The following is a 17786-nucleotide window of genomic DNA, read 5'->3' on the forward strand; positions in this document are numbered from 1 at the left end:
AAAGTCCAACTCCTTCCCCAGAGCCTGCCCCACCTGTCCATTTGTTCGGGGCAGGGTCAGTGGTCAGGGAGGAGCCTCAGCAGATTTCCTGTTTGCCCAGATCTGCCCAGCGCTGCCAGCCAGGTGAGTTCCACGACCAAAGCCAGACTTGTCGGCTGGATGCCCAAAGCCAGCTGCCCCCAACAGCCCCGGGGGCGGCATCTTGCCTCCGCCTCAGATCACAGAGGGGCCCGGTTGGTGGCTTCCCCTGCTCTCAGGGACAAGCCCTGCCCCTTGCTCTGGCCCTCAAGCCCGGGGGTGTGTGTGTGGCGGGGGGTGGATCTGGCCCCTGCTCACCTCTCCAGCTAAGCTCGTCCTCGCTCCACACCCCACCTCTCCTTGGCCGTCTCTCCACCCCGGGAACCGCTTTTCTCACAACACCTGGCATATCACCCGCCCAACGGCCAAACAGCCCAGAGGCCCTGGACATTCTCTGGGTCTCATCATTTTCTCTGGCGGACCGTTCCTGGTCCCGGAGAATTCCAACACACAGGGATAAAGAGGAGTGTCAATGAAATTCTCAGTAGAGGCTGCTCCTGGGAGGTTGTCACCTGTGTCTTCAGGGCAGGCCCATCCGGGGTGTGGGAACATCAGGCCCGTGGGCCCCATCCAAGAATTCAACATGGCACAGCTCAGGGGGAGGAGACAGCCCTCTCTCTGCCCCTCTCCCCCCAGCCCGTGCTTCCTGTGCAGGTTCCCACCTGGTGGAGAGACAGGGATGAGGGAACCAGGCTGGACGAGGAGGAGCCAGAGGCTCCGACCAGTGGCTCACGCCGTCATCCTGCAACCTGGATGCTCTCTTCTCCTCTCCGACCTCCATCCCTGGGTGCCAGCCACTGGGGATGGAAGAAGGGGTCCTACTACGAAGCATCCCAAGGGCATGTCCTAGCCTGTGCCAAGCTGGGAGTGGGGGGAGCGGAGCTGGGTCCACAGAGGCCCCTTGTCAGGGTCATATGGCAACAGGAGAAGATGAATGAACTATTACTCAGCCATAGAAAAAAAACAAAATAATGCCATTTGCAGCAACATGGATGGACCTAGAGATGATCATACTAAGCGAAGTAAGTCAGGCAGAGAAAGACAAAAATCATATGATCTGGCTTTTACGTGGAATCTAAAAAAATGATACAAATGAACTCATTTACAAAACAGAAATAGACTCAACAGACATAGAAAACAAATTTATGGTTACCAAAGTGGAAAGGGTGGAGGAGGGAAAAATGAGGAGTTTGAGATTAACATATAGACACTACTATATATAAAATAGATAACTAACAAGGTTCTACTGTATAGCACAGGGAAATATACTCAATATCTTGTAATAACCTATCATGGAAAATAATCTAAAATATATATATGTATGTATATGTAAAACTGAATCTTTTCTGTACAACTGAATTAACGCAACATTGTAAATCAACTATATTTCAATAAAAATTTTTTAAGAAGCTGAAGGAGAAATCAACGGTCACCCCTATCTCACACCATATACAAAAAATTAACTCCATTTTGAGTTAACTTTTGTGAACCTAAATATAAGAGCTTAAACTATAAAACTCAGGGGAGGGACTTCCCTGGTGATGCAGTGGTTAAGAATCTGCCTGCCAATGCAGGGGACACGGGTTTGAGCCCTGGTGCGGGAAGATCCCACATGCCGCGGAGCAACTGAGCTCGTGCGCCACAACGACTGAGCCTGCGCTCTAGAGCCCGCGAGCCACAGCTGCTGAAGCCCACATGCCTGGAGCCCATGCTCCGCAACAAGAGAAGCCACCGCAATGAGAAGCCCGCGCACCGCAACGAAGAGTAGCCCCCCCTCGCCGCAACTAGAGAAAGCCCGTGCGCAGCAATGAACACCCAATGCAGCCAAAGATAATAAATAAATAAATAATAAAGAAATAAAAACTCAGGGGAAAACATAGAGGTTTTTTGACCTTGGATTCAGTGATGGACTCTTAGATAGGACTGCAAAAGCATAAGCAACGAAAGGGAAAAAGGTAAGTTGGGCTTCATCTGAATTTTCAACTTTTGTGCATCAGAGGACACTGTCAAGAGAGTAAAAAGACCACCTACAGAATGGGGGAAAATATTTGTAAATCACATATCTGATAAGGGTCCAGCGTCCAGAATATATAAAGAAGTCCCAGAACTCAACAAACAACACCCAATTTCAAAATAGACATTTCTCCAAAAAAATATATACACAGATAGCCAATAAGCACATGAAAATATGCTCAACCCCACTAGCCATCGCGGATATACATACACATCAAAGCCACAACAATGAGACAAACACTTCACACCCACGGAAATTGCTATAATCCAAAAAATGGAAAATAACCAGTGTTGTGAGTATGTGGAAAAACTGGAACCCTCATACTTTGTCAGTGGAAATGTAAAATGGTGCAGTTGCTGTGGAAAACAGTGTGGCAGTTCCCCCAAAATGTAAACATAGAATTACCATATGACCCAGCAATTCCACTCCTAGGTAGAGACCCAAAGGAACTGAAAACAGATACAAAAACAAGTACATGTACGCAGATGTTCATAGCAGCACCGCTCACAATAGCCAAAAGGTAGAAACAGCCCCAGGGTCCATCAGCAGAAGATTGGATGAACACAGTGTGGTCTGTCCATACAACGGAATGTTATTCAGCCATAAAAAAGAATGAAGTACTGATGCATATGCCGCATCGCGGATGAATCTCAAAAACAATGTGATCAGTGAAAGAAATGAGACACGAAGGCCACTGTGACACAGTTCCACTTATATGAAGTATCCAGAAGAGGGAAATCTGTAGAGGTGAACACAGATTGGTGGTTGCGGTGGCGCTGGGGGTGGGGGGTGGGGGGAGGGGGCAGGAGGGGAAGGGGGGATGGAAGTATCCAGAAGAGGGAAATCTGTAGAGGTGAACACAGATTGGTGGTTGCGGCGGCGCTGGGGGTGGGGGGTGGGGGGAGGGGGCAGGAGGGGAAGGAGGGATGGGGAGGAACTGCTTACTGGGTACCGCACCTTTATAGGGGGAGACGAAAATGTTCTGAAGCAAAATTCAGACGATGGCTGCATAACATTGTGAATGGAAGACTAGATGCTGCTGACTTATTGCATATGCTTTAAAATGATTAATTTTGCGTTATATGAATTTCCTCTTAATAGGGTTTAAAAATCAGCTGTGTTGTATTTTCTACCACTGGCTCAGGATGAATAAGTAAAGGATATTTTCCTGTCGAGCCACCATGTCTCCCAGTTCCTGAGATTGGGTTCTTCTTGCCAGGGGAAGCTTGGGCTTTGATGGGTCTGAGGATGAGACAGAGGGAGGGTCTCCAGTGCACGCCAAGCCTGGGATGGCCGGCCATCTGCTGGGGGCACCTGCATGAGTACCTGTGGGGCTGGACACGGAGATCGAGGCCTGGGGAACAGAGAGGGGACCCCCGGAGGCCCGGCCTGAGGTCAGGGCCAAGGACCGCCACGTGGCGCTATATGGCTGAAGGAACAATGGTCACCATGTGGCCCGGAGAGCAAAGAATGGAGCGCACTCATGGTAACGCCTCAGACTGGGCCTGGGCTCCAAACGCTAGGCACACAGGTGGGGCAGAGCCTGATCCAACGTTAATTAAGGAAGAATATGTATGACATTGCCCAAGCCCAGCCGGCAAGGAGCCCATCCAGCTAGGTTACGACCACGTTACAGCTCTAGTTCTTTCCTCAAACTTTCTTCCGCCACTGCCTTACCAAAGGGGAAAAGGGGGGACCCCTCCGGTCTTCTCTGCCTCTGCCCCCGGCCTGCAGGCCCCCTGCCCCAGCGGCTCTGTGGCTGTGCTCCGCGATGTCCTGGCCATAGCCTTGCCCGGTGCTGCTCTAGTCAATCCATTCTTCCCCAGCCCGTGTTCCGGCCACCCTTATCTCCTGATTTATCGGATATATTTGCCAGTGTTACAGAGGACTTTGGCCCCTGGCTCACGCTTGATCCCTGACACGCAGGACCATTTCCTCCTCGGCTAAATAAACAGCGTTCGCTCCTCTCCGCCCCGCTCAGCCAGCCAGCACCTGTGCTGCCAGGTCACTTTAGGAGGGGGAGCCCTTTGAACACACATGGCCCTCAGACAGAGCCCCCCCGCAAGGCCCTCCCACCCCGGCGACCTTCCCTCCCCTGCGGCCGCGAGGTCCACCAAAGTAAACTCCCTGTGGCCCCCAGGACGCCTTCATCTCTCTCCCACCCCCGCATCCGCCTCCATGCCCCTCATCTCCAGCTGGTTTTCCAGGCACCGCTCCCCTGGGGGTCTTCCTGCCACCCCTGGCCTGCGTGCACTGGGCACTGCCCCACGGAGGCCCGGACCACACCGCTCACGGGTGCCTCGCGTCCCCTATAGAATGCGAGGCCCGCGGGCGGGGATGAGGTATTCTGCCGTCGTGTCCCCAACAAGACCTGTTGCATAAAGGTTCGTTTACTCAGTGGCTCTGGCGGGGGGCCTGTGCGTGGCAGGCCCCGTTGGAGGCATCGGGGAGACCCGGTGAAGAACGGAGGACAAGGTCCCCCTCCTGCCCTCTGTCCCCAGCACTGCAGCCGCCATCCAGCTCGGTGTCCTTGTTCCCCTCCCCCCGCCATTAGCTGGCTGCCCCTCCCCAGATGACCACGTTCTCTGTCCCCACCCTGAGAAACACCCAGCCGGACGGGCCACGTGGCTTCAGCACCAGCGCAGGCGTCCACCCTCAAGGGAGCCTCAAGGCCTGGTCACAGCCCTGCCTCTTGCATCCCAACCCCCCGCCTGCGCCTCGCTCCTCTCCTCCCCTGGCTGGGCGTGGCCAAGCTCGCGGACAGCCGGTATGCCTGCAGTGCCCCCCTGCACCCAGTTATCTGTCTGATGTTTTAAAAATAAGGGAAGCGCTTGTAGCAGGTTCACAATGTGAATAAGAAGGAATAGATTCTGCTCCAAACCTTCTTGATCCCCAGGTCCCACCCCTAGAGACCCCTTCCATGCTGTTCCTGATTTTTCTAGAATTTGCATCCATATTTTAATAACTTGCAACTATATCGTTCTTTATGCATCTATTTTGGGGTGTGTTTTCTTTCTCTCTTCCAGTTTTTCAGAGATATAACTGACACACAGCACTGTACACGTTTAAGGTGTACAGCATAATGATTTGACTTACATACAGCATGAAGTGATTATCACAATAAGTCTAGTGAACAGCTGTCATCTCATAGAGACACAAAATTAAAGAAGTAGAAAAAATTTTTTCCTTGTGATGAGAACTGTTAGGATTTACTCTTAACAACTTTTCAGATATAACATACAGCTGTGTTAATTATATTTATCATGTTGTACATTACATCCCTAGTATTTATTTCTCTTATAACTGGAAGTTTGTACCTTTTGACCACCTTCACCCAGTTCTCCCTTCCCCCACCCCCTGCCTCTGGTAACCTCAAATCTGATCTCTTTTTCTATGAGCTTGTTTGTTTTTGAAGTATAATTGACCTCCGACACTGTTAGTTCCTGTTACACAACATAGTGATTTGGTATTTCTATATATTTCAAAACGATCACCATGGTAAGTTTAGTTAGTGTGTCATCATACAAAGACATTCCATAGCTATTTACTACATTCCTCCCATATATATATATATATATATACATATACATATATGATTATTTTAAGTTGCTGATCTCGTCAGTTCAAATGCATTTTTACAACAGCCCTGCTTTTTTTAAAAAAATAAATTTATTTTATTTATTTATTTTTGTCTGTGTTGGGTCTTTGTTGCTGCACGCGGACTTTCTCTAGTTGTAGCGAGTGGGGGCTACTCTTTGTTGCCGTGTGCGGGCTTCTCATCGCGGTGGCTTCTCTTGCTGCCGAGCACGGGCTCTAGGCGTAGCCCTGCATTTTTACTACACCCACCCCCCGGCGTTTGGTTTTTGACTTTATATTTTACATCTTTTTGTTTCGTGTATCCCTCAACTACTTATTTTGGATATAGATGATTTTACTACTTCCTACTAGCTTTGTACATGGTTGATTTACTACCTTTAATGTATGTTTGCCTTTACCGATGAGCTTTAGTTGTGGCCCTTTCTTCTTCGCTTAGAGAAGTTCCTTTAACATCTCTTGTAAAGCTGGTTGGGTGGTGCTAAACTCTTTTAGCTTCTGTTTGTCTGTAAAGATTTGATCTCTCCATGAAATCCTGAATGAAAGCCTTGCCAAGCAGAGTATTCTTGTTGTAGGTTTTTCCCTTTCATCACTTTAAATATATCCTGCCACTCCCTGCCTGCCTGCAGAGTTTCTGCTGAAGTCAGCTGTTAGCCTAATGGGAGTTACCTTGTAGGTAACTTGTTGCTTTTCCCTTGCTGCTTTTAATATTCTCTTTATCTTTAATTTTTTCCATTTTAATTACAATGTGTCTTGGTGTGACCCTCTTTGGGTTGATCCCATCTGAGACCCTCTGTGCTTCCTGGACCTGGATGTCTATTTCCTTTCCCAGGTGAGGGAAATTTTCAGCTATTATGTCTTCAAATATGTTCTCAGCCCCTTTCTCCCTTCTTCTTCTGGGATCCCCTATAATCATGACTTTTTTTCTAGGTCCCTTGACGTATTTTTAGGAGTGCTTATTCTTTTCATATGCTACTTCTAATTTTATTTAATTTCTGTGATGATTTCTTTTTTCCCACTCTTTCTCTGAGTTTAACTTTCAGTTTTAAATCCTTCTGTTGACTGTTTCCTCCATAAGCTCATGTTTTTCTGCTTTGTGTTTTGTTTTACCAAGGAGATTGCTTCATTTTTTTTTTTAATTCATGGAGAAATATTTGAAAAAAATTTCATCTGTTCTATGGCATACGTTTTTTGGCGTGGGTTCTTCATCTGCCATGAGTTTCACCTGTTCTTTTCCCCTTTTTAATCTCGTAATTATCATTACATAGGTCCTATGCTAATTCCCATTTTGAAACTCATCCATAAATAAGGTATTTCCTGGCATAGATATTTGCACAAGTGTCATTGTGGGAGGGAACAAGATCATAATTAAGGGTAACAAGGGTTTTCCTAATGTGTAAATTCCTTCAGCCTTTACATCCCTGAGTCATAGAGAAAAGGAAGCTGTAGGATTGTTCCCTGTGCAATATCTCTCTAACCCCAGCCCTCTACACACAGTCCTGCAAATATACCTTATCTTTGTGTGTCCTCACCCAGCATCCCACCCTCTGCTTCTTGGAAGCAAACCTCCACACAGGCTCCGACTGCCATATCACCCATCACATCCTCATTGCTAGAGCAGGATTTTGTGTTTGCACCTTGGAGAAGGGGACTCACCAATGCTTCCAGAGACCTGGAGCCAAGTACATCCCCTCCCCACTTCATTTTGCTCCCCTGATCCATCTCTACTATTTTTCACACCCTGTCCGCCTATTGTATGGTCCAGGATACTAAATGCCTCTTTAGATACCTCTAAGAGTTTGTTTTCTGTTTGTGTTTTTTTTCCTATTTGGCTTTTGGTATTTTCTGAAAGGAGAACAGAGGAAATGCCAACTTTAGACTGACATCTTCAAGTTGGATGTGCCCTAATATCTTTTTAATAAATCCCGTTTCTGCTTAAATCAACAGAGTTGATTGCAACTAAGAGCTCTGACTGATACAGACATTTGTACCAAGAGTCATGGCAGGCAACATTTGCTCAGGAGGCGCTGGGGCTCTTATGAACATCCTGGCTCTCTCTTTCCAGGCACTGGGTAGAATTGCATTTTGGTGCCTGCCGGAAGTGAGGGGCAGCCATGTGACTTGTTTTGGGCAGTGAAGTGAGACCAGAAGTGACACGTGACACTTTCAGAGAAAAGCATTCAGTTTCAATGATCAACCTGTTTTTCCACCTAATAAAGTTTATTTTCTTAAGAGCAGTTTCAGGTTCATGGACAAACTGAGTGGAAAGTACAAAGAGTTCCCATAGAACCTCTTGGCACCACACACAAAACCTCGCCCACTACTGGCATCCTGAACCATAGAATATGATCAATGAACCTACACTACTAACACATCATTATCACCCAAACTCCACAGTTTACATCAGGACTCACTCTTGGTGCTGTACATTCTATGGGTTTTGACAAATGTATAATGACACATATCCGCCATTATAGTATCATACAGAATTGTTTCACTGCTCTAAACATCCTCTGTGCTCTGCCCGTTCATCCCTCCATCTCCCCTTAATCCCTGGCAACCACTGATCTTTCTACTGTCTGCATAGTTTTGCCTTTTCCAGAATGTCATAAATAGTTGGAATCATTCAGTCTGTAACCTTTTCAGACTGGCTTCTTTCACTTACTATTATGTTCTTAGGGTTCCCCCCTGTCTTTTTGTAACTTGATAGCTCATTTCCTTTTAGTGCTGAATAATATTCCATTGTGTGAATGAACCAACATTTATTTATCCATTCACCCACTGAAGGTCATCTCAGTTGCTAAGTTCTGGCAATTATAAATAAAGCTGTTATAAACATCCCTGTGTAGGATTTTGTATGGATATAAATTTTCACTTCATTTGGGTAAATACTAAGGAGGATGATTGCTGGGTCATACAGTAAGAGTATGTTTTGTTTTGTAAAAAACTGCCAAACTGTCTTCCAAAGTGGCTGCACCATTTTGCGTTCCCACCGGCAATGAATGAGAGTTCCTGTTGCTCCACATCCTCACCAGCATTTGGTGTTGTCAGCGTTCTGCATTTTGGTCATTCTGATAGGTGTGTTAGTGCTATCTAGTTGTTGTTTTAATTTGCATTTCCCTAATGACATATGATGTTGAGCAAATATGCTTATTTGCCATCTGAATCTCTTCTCTGGTGAGCTATCTGTTATGCCTTTTGCCCATTTTGAATCAGGTTGTTCATTTTGTGATTGCTGAGTTTTAAGAGGGTTTTGTTTTGTTTTTTGTATATTCTGGATAACAGTCCTTTATGAGATGTATCTCTTGCAAATATTTTCTCCCAGTCTATGGCTTCCCTTGGCATTGTCTTCCACAAAGCAGAAATTTTTAATGAAGTCTAGCTTATCAGTTACTTCTTTCATGTATCATGCCTTTGATGTTGTACCTAAAAAGTCAACACCATACCCAAGATCATTTAGCTTCTCTACTGTTACTTTCTAGGAGTTTTATAGTTTTGAATTTTATGTTTAGATCTATGATCCATTTTGAGTTAATTCTTGTGTAAGATGTAAGGTCTGTGCATCTAGGTTCTTTTTTTGCAAGTGGATGTCCAGTTTTTCCTGCACCATTTGTTGAAAAGACTATCTTTGTTCCATTGTATTTTTAAAAAATTTTTATTTATTTTTAAATTTATTTTTGGGTCTTCGTTTCTGCGCGTGGGCTTTCTCTAGTTGCAGCGAGTGAGGGCCACTCTTCATCGCGGTGCACGGGCCTCTCACCGTCGTGGCCTCTCTTGTTGCAGAGCACAGGCTCCAGACGTGCAGGCTCAGTAGTTGTGGCTCACGGGCCTAGCTGCTACGCGGCATGTGGGATCTTCCCAGACCAGGGCTCGAACCCGTGTCCCCTGCATTGGCAGGCAGACTCTCAACCACTGTGCCACCAGGGAAGCCCCATTTTATTTCTTTTGCTCCTTTTTCAAAGATTAGTTGACTGTATTTTTGCGGGTGTATTTCTTTGCCCTCTATTATATTGATCTATTTGCCTATTCTTTCACCAATACCATGCTGTCTTGATTACTGCAGCCTTACTATAGTCTTGAAGTTGGGTGGTCTCAGTCCTCCAACTGTGTCCTTCTCTTTTAATACTGAGTGGCTATTCTGGGTCTTTTGCCTCTCCACATAAACTTTAGAATCAGTCTGTCAATGTCCAAAAACGAACTTGCTGGGAATGCACTGAATCTGTAGATGAAGTTGGGAAGAACTGACATCTTGACAACACTGAGTCTTCTGATCCATGAACATAGAATCTCTATTTATTTAGTTCTTCGTTGGTAACTTTCATCAGAGTTTTGATATATAGATCAAATATATAGTTTGTTAGACTTATACCTAATTACTTCATTTTGGGGGTGCTAACTGCTAACCTAAAGCAATAAGACAGCCAGTTATTTCACCAACAAAAAGGGCTTATTCAGGAGCAGCAATGAATTGTAATTCAGGACATGTAACTATGGTGAACCACATGCAAGTCTGGTAAAGCAAAGGAGAAGAAACTTTTATAGAGCAGAAGGGGAAGTTGGAAAGGGCTACTATAAATAAAAAGTCCAAGGGAGTAAACTGGGGTTTGAAGTATAGTGGCCTTTCAGTAGCTGAGTTGTGACAGTTTGACACTGAGCTATTGCCAGGCAAGGAGAAATTCTCCCTTCCTCCTGCTGACAGTAGTGGTGTCACTTCCTGCCCGAGATGCAAGGTACATCTCTTCCTGTTGGCATCTGTATTGATGTTGAGTGATATGTGCATGACAGCTCCCTATTCTGGCCTCCCAACTCCATGTGAGTGAGGTTTCCCTTTACAGGCACACCTCCTCTTACTGCACTTCCCTCTATTGAACTTCACAGATACTGCATTTTTTACAAATTGAAGGTTGGTGGCAACCCTGCATCAAGCATGCTATTGGCACCATTTCCCCAACAGCATTTTCTTACTTCATGTCTCTGTGTCACATTTTGGTAATTCTCACAATATTTAAAAAATCTTCACTGTTATATTTGTTATGACTTGTGATCAGTGATCTTTGATTTTACTACAACTCGCTGAAGGCTGATGATGGTTAGCATTTTTTAGCAATAAAGTATTTTTTAATTAAGGCTGTACATTTTTTTAGACATAATGCTATTGCACATTTAATAACTGAACAGTATAAACATAACTTTTACATGCACTGGGAAACTGTTAATTTTCACATAGTGTAAACGGCAACGTATTTTTTTGTTTTGTTTTGCTTTGTTGGCCATGTGGCATGTGGGAATCTTAGTTCCCCAACCAGGGATCGAAACCATGCTCCCTGCAGTGGAAGCACAGAGTCTTAAGCACTGGACAGCCAGGGAAGTCCCAATGGTAATGTATTTTTAATTTCAAAGTCCACTTGTTCATAAGAACACTTGTTAGATAAGAAAGCAATTTGTTTTTACAATATTTACTTTGTATTCTGCAACCCTGATACAATCATTTGTTTCAGGATTTTCTGTCAATTCTTCTGGATGTTTACATAGACGACCATGTCATTTGCAGACAGTTTGATTTCTTCCCTCCCAATCTGCATGTATTTTCTTTTTCTTGTCCTATCGCATGTGCTAGGACTTCTCTATTATGACACTGAAAAGCAGTGATGAGAAGGGACATTCTTGCCTTGTTCCTGATCTTAGCAGGAAAACTTCTGAGTTTTTCACTGTTAAGTATGATAGTATCTGTACGTTTTGGGTAAATATTCCTTATCCAGTTGAGGAAGTTTTCCTCTATTCCTAGTTGCTAAGACATATCCAGTGATCAGTCTGGCTTTAAACTACTGGTCTTATTTGTTAAAAAGTACTTTTCTTAATGCAACATAACATGACCTCTCATGAGTGACTTAGGGAAAATCTGGGATTTGTTATCTGGCTGGAGTTTAGCTGAGGGTAGTAGAAATCTAGTTAGTACCAGGGGATGGGACCCTGGATATATTGGCACACAGCTGCAAAACAACTTATCTAGAGATGTGGTCACCTGAGACAACTATCTTTTGAAGGCAAGACTTTGAGAGACTAGCTGAACACCACCTTGAAAAACGAGAAAGGCTTGAGAAACTCCAGGACTGCAGGGTGGGGTGGTTCCTTTAACAGTGCTGGGCAGTCGACAGAAAGACAGCGATAGGCTCAAAAGTCCTCAATTTTTAGCTTAAGACATGGAGTGAGAATCAGGGACTTTCTTTTTTCTTTTTTTTTTTCTGGCACGCGGGCCTCTCACTGTTGTGGCCTCTCCCGTTGTGGAGCACAGGCTCCGGACGCGCAGGCTCAGCGGCCATGGCTCACGGGCCCAACCGCTCCGCAGCATGTGGGATCCTCCTGGACCGGGGCACGAACCCGTGTCCCCATCGGCAGGCGGACTCTCAACCACTGCGCCACCAGGGAAGCCCCCTCAGGGACTTTCTATTACTCTGTAGAAAAACGTCTCATATGGTTTGCAGCTGCAAGATTGAGTTACCTGAAAACCCAAGTTTTAGCTAGCCCATCAGCAAATCCTACCAACAGATGAATTCACAACCTTACCAGATCTCTCATGGAAAAGCTGGAGTACTGATCAGTCCTCAGAATTGAAATGGGGATATTTGGGCAACGTTGGATGCCTCAGGTACCCTGAATACCCAACCTGACCAAGGCTCACTTTGAGAAATCACTCCCTCCTCCCTTGGCTGATAAGGCTGTGCCTTGCTTGAAGACTCTTATCTGAGGAAGTTACCTCCAAGGAGAAGCCAGTCTCCTCAAACTCACCCCCATCTCACCTTGTCTCTAGACCGGTAAGTACAATCGGATCTCAGCAAGTCCAAAGTGGCCAGTTACAAAGTCCAACTCCGAAGAAGGTTTGACTAAATGAACAAGCATCTGATGTTTTACCTTGGAAAAAAATCAGGGAAGTATGTGGGAGTTGATTCTAGAAGTGCTTGGCCAAGAAAGGCAGGGTGCAGTTTCAGAGGGGGCTCCACCCGTAAGCAGGACTCAGTGGGCTAGCTAGGGAACTGGAAAGGATCCGATCATTTCCTTCATTGCTTGAGCAAAACCTGGAACGCACAGTGTCCCACGCTGAGGCAAGTGAACCTTCCAGAAATCCCTTGGAATGACGCAGAGGTAAGAACTCTCTCTTTCCTCTAGGCTACTCTCTACCAGGAGTGAGGCAGGCTTGTGGGAAGGTCTTAACAACATTACCCGCTCATCCACCTGACAGGTGGTCTGGTGAGGGTACAGAAGACTCATCCTTTGCGGAGGTACGAGGAAAGCACTGTGAATGGAGTGGAGAAGCACCGCGGTGGCCCTTCCCTGAAGGCTGGATGGAATGCCACGGGAGACGCAGGGGTAGAACCATGCTCTTGGGCCAGTGCAGATCCTGGGACCTGAGGGCGGCAGGGAACATCTCGCTTCCACAGGCCACGTGCGCGAGGTTCCCACAGTTGTCAGGCTAGTGCAGTGAACTGGGGGGGCCAACCCACGGAGGGTCCGGAGACAGCTCTCTCTCTGCCCTCTGCACCCCGACGCAGGTCTGGTGAACAGAGGCTTCACTTGAGCTACTCGGTTGCTTGGAGCCCCTCAATGAATTTCTAACCATGTGTCAGTCCAACTTCTGGAGCCCCTAAGTCGAAGGAAAGGTTGACTGGGAGCCTACTTCCCAGCCTCACCCAAAGGGGCCAGTGGCACAAGACTACCTTAGCCTTGCAGGACTGTTGGAACCCCAGTTCCTGGTGAACCATGGTTCCTGAGCGCATGTCTTGGTTACGGCTATTTCCATCTGATGCACCATGCAACAGGAGGGGGACCTTCTGACTTGGAGACTTGCCATTTGGTTCTGAAAATATTTGACATTAGGCCCTTGGAAGTTTTCTCCCATGACTCTGCATTTCATCTTCTGCACGTGAGGCACACAACACCCAAGAGGTGTGTATCGGACCTCCTAGACGCCTTCTGTAATGTTCTTAACCTTTTCTTCCCTGTCGTCCATATCCCATTGTCCACTATTGCCTCTGGCCGTGAGATGCTTCGGTTGCCACCAAAATCACGCGCAGCGTGTCCTTGCCTCCGTGCACGATCAGCTCCCAGCCCTGGGCCGGGGAGGGACATGAGTGGCCAAGCCCGGGGGGCTGGAGCATTTTCAGTGTTTAAACTTGGATATAGGCTCTGTCTCCCACCAGGTGAAGAATTCTCTGTGTGTCCTCACCCTTTCTGCCCCGTATCCCCTATTGTCCAGTGCTGCTTCTAGAAATGGGGTGTTCCTGATGCCACCTGCCACCAAAATGCACCACCTGCTCACTCTGCACACCAGCTACATGAAGCTGGGGACACAGCAGCACGCCAGGTCAGAGGGGCGAGCTTCCTGGACTTCCAGCCTTCAGGGGAAGAGGGGGAGCACCCAGTGGTACACATCCACCAGGCCTTGAGATGCTCCTGCAACTTCCACAGGGGGTTTACACTCTCCCAACTCTGACTGCAACATACGGACAATAATTCGGGAGTAACTGCTGGGTGGGTGCAGAGAGAGTGGGACAACAGGATCCTGGAATGAGGTGCTAGGTCAAGCAAGATGGCAGGAAATTGTGCTGCACGATGCAATCACTTCCTAAGATGTATAACCTAGATACACATAAGCACACTTTTAAGGCTATAAAGTGCTTCTGGCACTGCCTTAGCTGTGCCCACAAATTTTAATGCACAGCACTTTCATTACCTTTCAGTGCTAAACATTCTCTAACACCCATTAGGGATTATTCTTTGACTCACAAGTAATTTAGAAGTGTGTTTTTAAACTTCCAAACAGGAAACAGTTACCTCTGAAGTTTTTAAATTGTTCTACGGCCAGATATGATGCTGGCGCTTTGAAATATGACTTGCTTTATGGACTAGGAGGTGGTCAGTTTTCACCACTGTTCCACGTGTGCTTGAGGTACATACTGTTTTGTTTTTTTTTTTTTTGCGGTACGCGAGCCTCTCACTGTTGTGGCCTCTCCCGTTGCGGAGCACAGGCTCCGGATGCGCAGGCTCAGCGGCCATGGCTCATGGGCCCAGCTGCTCCGCGGCACGTGGGATCTTCCCGGACCGGGGCACGAACCCGTGTCCCCCCGCATCGGCAGGCGGACTCTCAACCACTGTGCCACCAGGGAAGCCCGTTTTTAATTTTTTGCTGCATCCCGAGGCATATGGGATCTTAGTTCCCTGACCAGGGATCAAACCTGCAACCCCTGCATTGGAAGCATAGAGGCCTAACCACCAGACTACCAGGGAAGTCCCGGTACACACTGTTTTTAGATACACTGTTCTGTGTGTCCATCAGATCAAGCTTACAAACACTCTCGTCGAAACCTTCCCTATGCATCTGACTTTGTCTGCTTGGTGTATCAATTCCTAATGGAGATGTTCAAAATCTCCCACTTTGGTTTGTGAATTGATTTCTCCTTGTAGTGGGTCAGTTTCTGCTAGACAGATTTGAAGCTGTTCCTGGTGCAGGACTGTTCTACCTTCCAGGTGATCTGCACCCCTTTCATTACATGGCGACTTTTTTTTCTCTCTACTACTGTCTTTTACCTTAAAGTCTTCATCTTATAATACAACCACACCAGCTTCCTCTTGGTTACCATGTTTCTTTTTCTTTTCTTTTTTTTTTTTTTTGCGGTACGCAGGCCTATCACTGCCGTGGCCTCTCCCGTTGCTGAGCACAGGCTCCGGATGCGCAGGCTCAGCGGCCATGGCTCACGGGCCCAGCCGCTCCGCGGCACGTGGGATCCTCCCGGACCGGGGCACGAACCCGTCCGCGTCCCCTGCATCGGCAGGCGGACTCTCAACCACTGCGCCACCAGAGAAGCCCCCATCTGTTTCTTAAGTGGAGTTTGGTCAAAAGAATTTTATTTACAGTTTTACTGAAATATAATCCACATACCACAAAATTCATTGAGTTTTGTCCCGTGCATTCATCCTGGCTGCCGGCGGGCTTGGACTTAACTGTGCCTCTGACTGTGCACCCTCCATTGGCCTCGCTCGGTTCTAGGTTTTACTCTTTCTCTCCTGCCTCCCCCTAGATGGATAACTGTCCACCCCACTCTGCTGTTCTTCCTGCTAGCTCACTAACACTGCTTCTTTTAGTGGTTACCTTAGGAATTTTAATGTGCGTGCTTACCTTAAATTCTAGGTTTCACCCACCTTAGAAATTAACTTCGAATAACTCAATTCCAGGCAGCCTAAGGACGACCCCGCCTCCTCCCAGTTACCGAGCCCGTCAACTCTTCAGCTCAGGCTTCAGGAGCTGCCTGGTTTTTGTCCTTCCCAAGTGAGTTCGGGGCAGACACAGCAGGTCCTGCTCCTGTGAACACGGGAGACGAAGAGGGCACCAGGGAAGCGCCCCCCCCAAGACGCCCCTCCCCCCTCGCCGCTCCCTCGCCCCCCAGCCCGCAACTGTCAGGGAGCGTCCCGGCCTCACACGAGGAGCCTAGAGCCCGGATTTGGGTCAGCCCTGCCCCGAATCCGAAGGCTCTCCAGCACGCTGCGGCGTCCGCTCTCGGCCGGGACCCGGAGCCTGCGGCCAGCCGGGTCGGGGCCGGGCAGCCGGGCCCTCAGGCCAGGCCGGCCCGCTCCAGGTCCTGGGGCAGGATGCGGCCCTTCTTGCGGGCCTTCTGCAGGCGCCGCTCGGCCCTGGCCGCCTTCTTCTTGCGCAGGTTCTGCCGCCGCCTGTCCTGCCGCTCCTGCATCCTCCCCAGCACGTGCACCGTGCGCTTCTCCCACGCGCGCTGCCGCTGCGCCCGCCGCTTCTCCTTGCGCTTCAGGGCCTCCTGCAGCAGGCGCTCGTCGTCGCGGATCTTCACGCCCTCGGCCTTGTACAGCAGGTTGGTCCACTGCATCTTGGCCTCGAGCGCCCGGGCCTGGCCCGCGTCCTGGCCCCGCAGCTCCTCCAGCCGGGCCCGCCGCGCCCGCAGGCGCCCCAGCAGCTGCCGGTAATTCCTGCCCGTCAGCGGCGTCAGGTTCCCCTTCAGCTGCCGCCTCTTCTCCTTCCTGCGCTGGGCCTTGCCGCCCGGCTCCTCCGCGCTCACCTCCACCTCGGGGGACGAGGGCGATGTGAGCTGAGCGCCGCTGCCCGCCCGCCCGCCCGCCCGGGGCCCGCGCACCGCGGCCACCTCTGCCTGCCCGACGGCCGCGCGCTCAGCCTGGCCGCGCGGCGCTCACCTTATTGAAGAGCAGCCCCGGCCGGGCCTGCGCCTCCTCGCGGGGCGCCTCGGGAGGTGGCTCGGCAGCCTCCGCCCCGTCGGGGGCCTTCGCCGCCTTCTCCTTTGCTCTCAGCTCGCTCCGCTTCCTCTTCTTCCGGTCGCGCTCCTGCTTCCTCCGGCGTCTTTTCTCCGAAGCGGCGGGCGACAACTCCTCGGCGCTGCCCTGCGGCGCAAGCAGCTGCTCACTCGTGAGGTTTTCCCAACCGCGGGGCCCCCAGCCTGGCACATGGAATCAGGGCGGGAAAAAGGGCCCGCCACGTGCAGCGTTCCACCCGGAGGTGACCTGGCACCCAAAGTGCACCCGAAACAAGGACAAGGGGACCCCGTGAGAACCATGCCTTCCGGACCCCAGGCATCTACCATCCTAGGGCACTTCCCAAACACGGTGCCTCTAAGTCTCCCCAGTGACCCAATAAGGGACACATGGTCCTCCATCATTTCAGAGACAAGGACAGGGGGCTTGGCCAAGGTCACCACCCAGATCTTGGTGTTGGGTCAGAACACTGCACCTGTGCAGACCACTGCACGGTTCTGACCCATGCAGGGCAGACAAGCGTGCTCTGGACCACCGCAGGAAGGCAGGGCCCTCGGGCCTGTCCCAGGACAGTGCAGAAAGAAGCCAGGGGACTGTCCCCACACAGCAGGAGGCTTGGGGGAGGGCCCCAGGAAAAGGGGGGGTGGCGATGCCATCCGCGCTGAGGCTGGCTGAGGTCCTGGAGCGTCCCGTGGCTGTCACCTCGGGCTGGTCACCTCATCTCACCTGGCTTACCTCACAGGGCCGCGGTGCGTTCAGACGGACAAATGTGCAGGAATTGTCGCCCAGTGTGGGCGTGTTAGCAAAGGCAGCT

General features: G+C 49.1%; 2 protein-coding genes across 2 annotated transcripts in view; both read right to left on the reverse strand.

The window, feature by feature from the left end:
- Positions 1 to 15564: 15564 nt before the first annotated feature.
- LOC114487443 (surfeit locus protein 6-like) lies at positions 15565 to 17757 on the reverse strand. The gene is made up of 2 exons (XM_028497368.2): positions 16898 to 17757; positions 15565 to 16770 (listed from the first exon to the last, which is right to left on the reverse strand). The coding sequence occupies exon 2, from the start codon at positions 16573 to 16575 to the stop codon at positions 16291 to 16293; it is 285 nt and encodes a 94-aa protein (XP_028353169.2). The 5' UTR covers positions 16576 to 16770; positions 16898 to 17757; the 3' UTR covers positions 15565 to 16290.
- The window catches only part of ADAMTS13 (ADAM metallopeptidase with thrombospondin type 1 motif 13), a 36232-nt gene continuing 35319 nt past the window's right edge, over positions 16874 to 17786 (reverse strand). The window contains 1 exon segment of the mRNA XM_055089385.1: positions 16874 to 17101. Within this exon segment, the coding sequence (XP_054945360.1) occupies positions 16874 to 17101 (228 nt within the window).

This window comes from Physeter macrocephalus, chromosome 13 (assembly GCF_002837175.3).
Source record: "Physeter macrocephalus isolate SW-GA chromosome 13, ASM283717v5, whole genome shotgun sequence".
In the NCBI taxonomy this organism is placed as follows: domain Eukaryota; kingdom Metazoa; phylum Chordata; class Mammalia; order Artiodactyla; family Physeteridae; genus Physeter; species Physeter macrocephalus.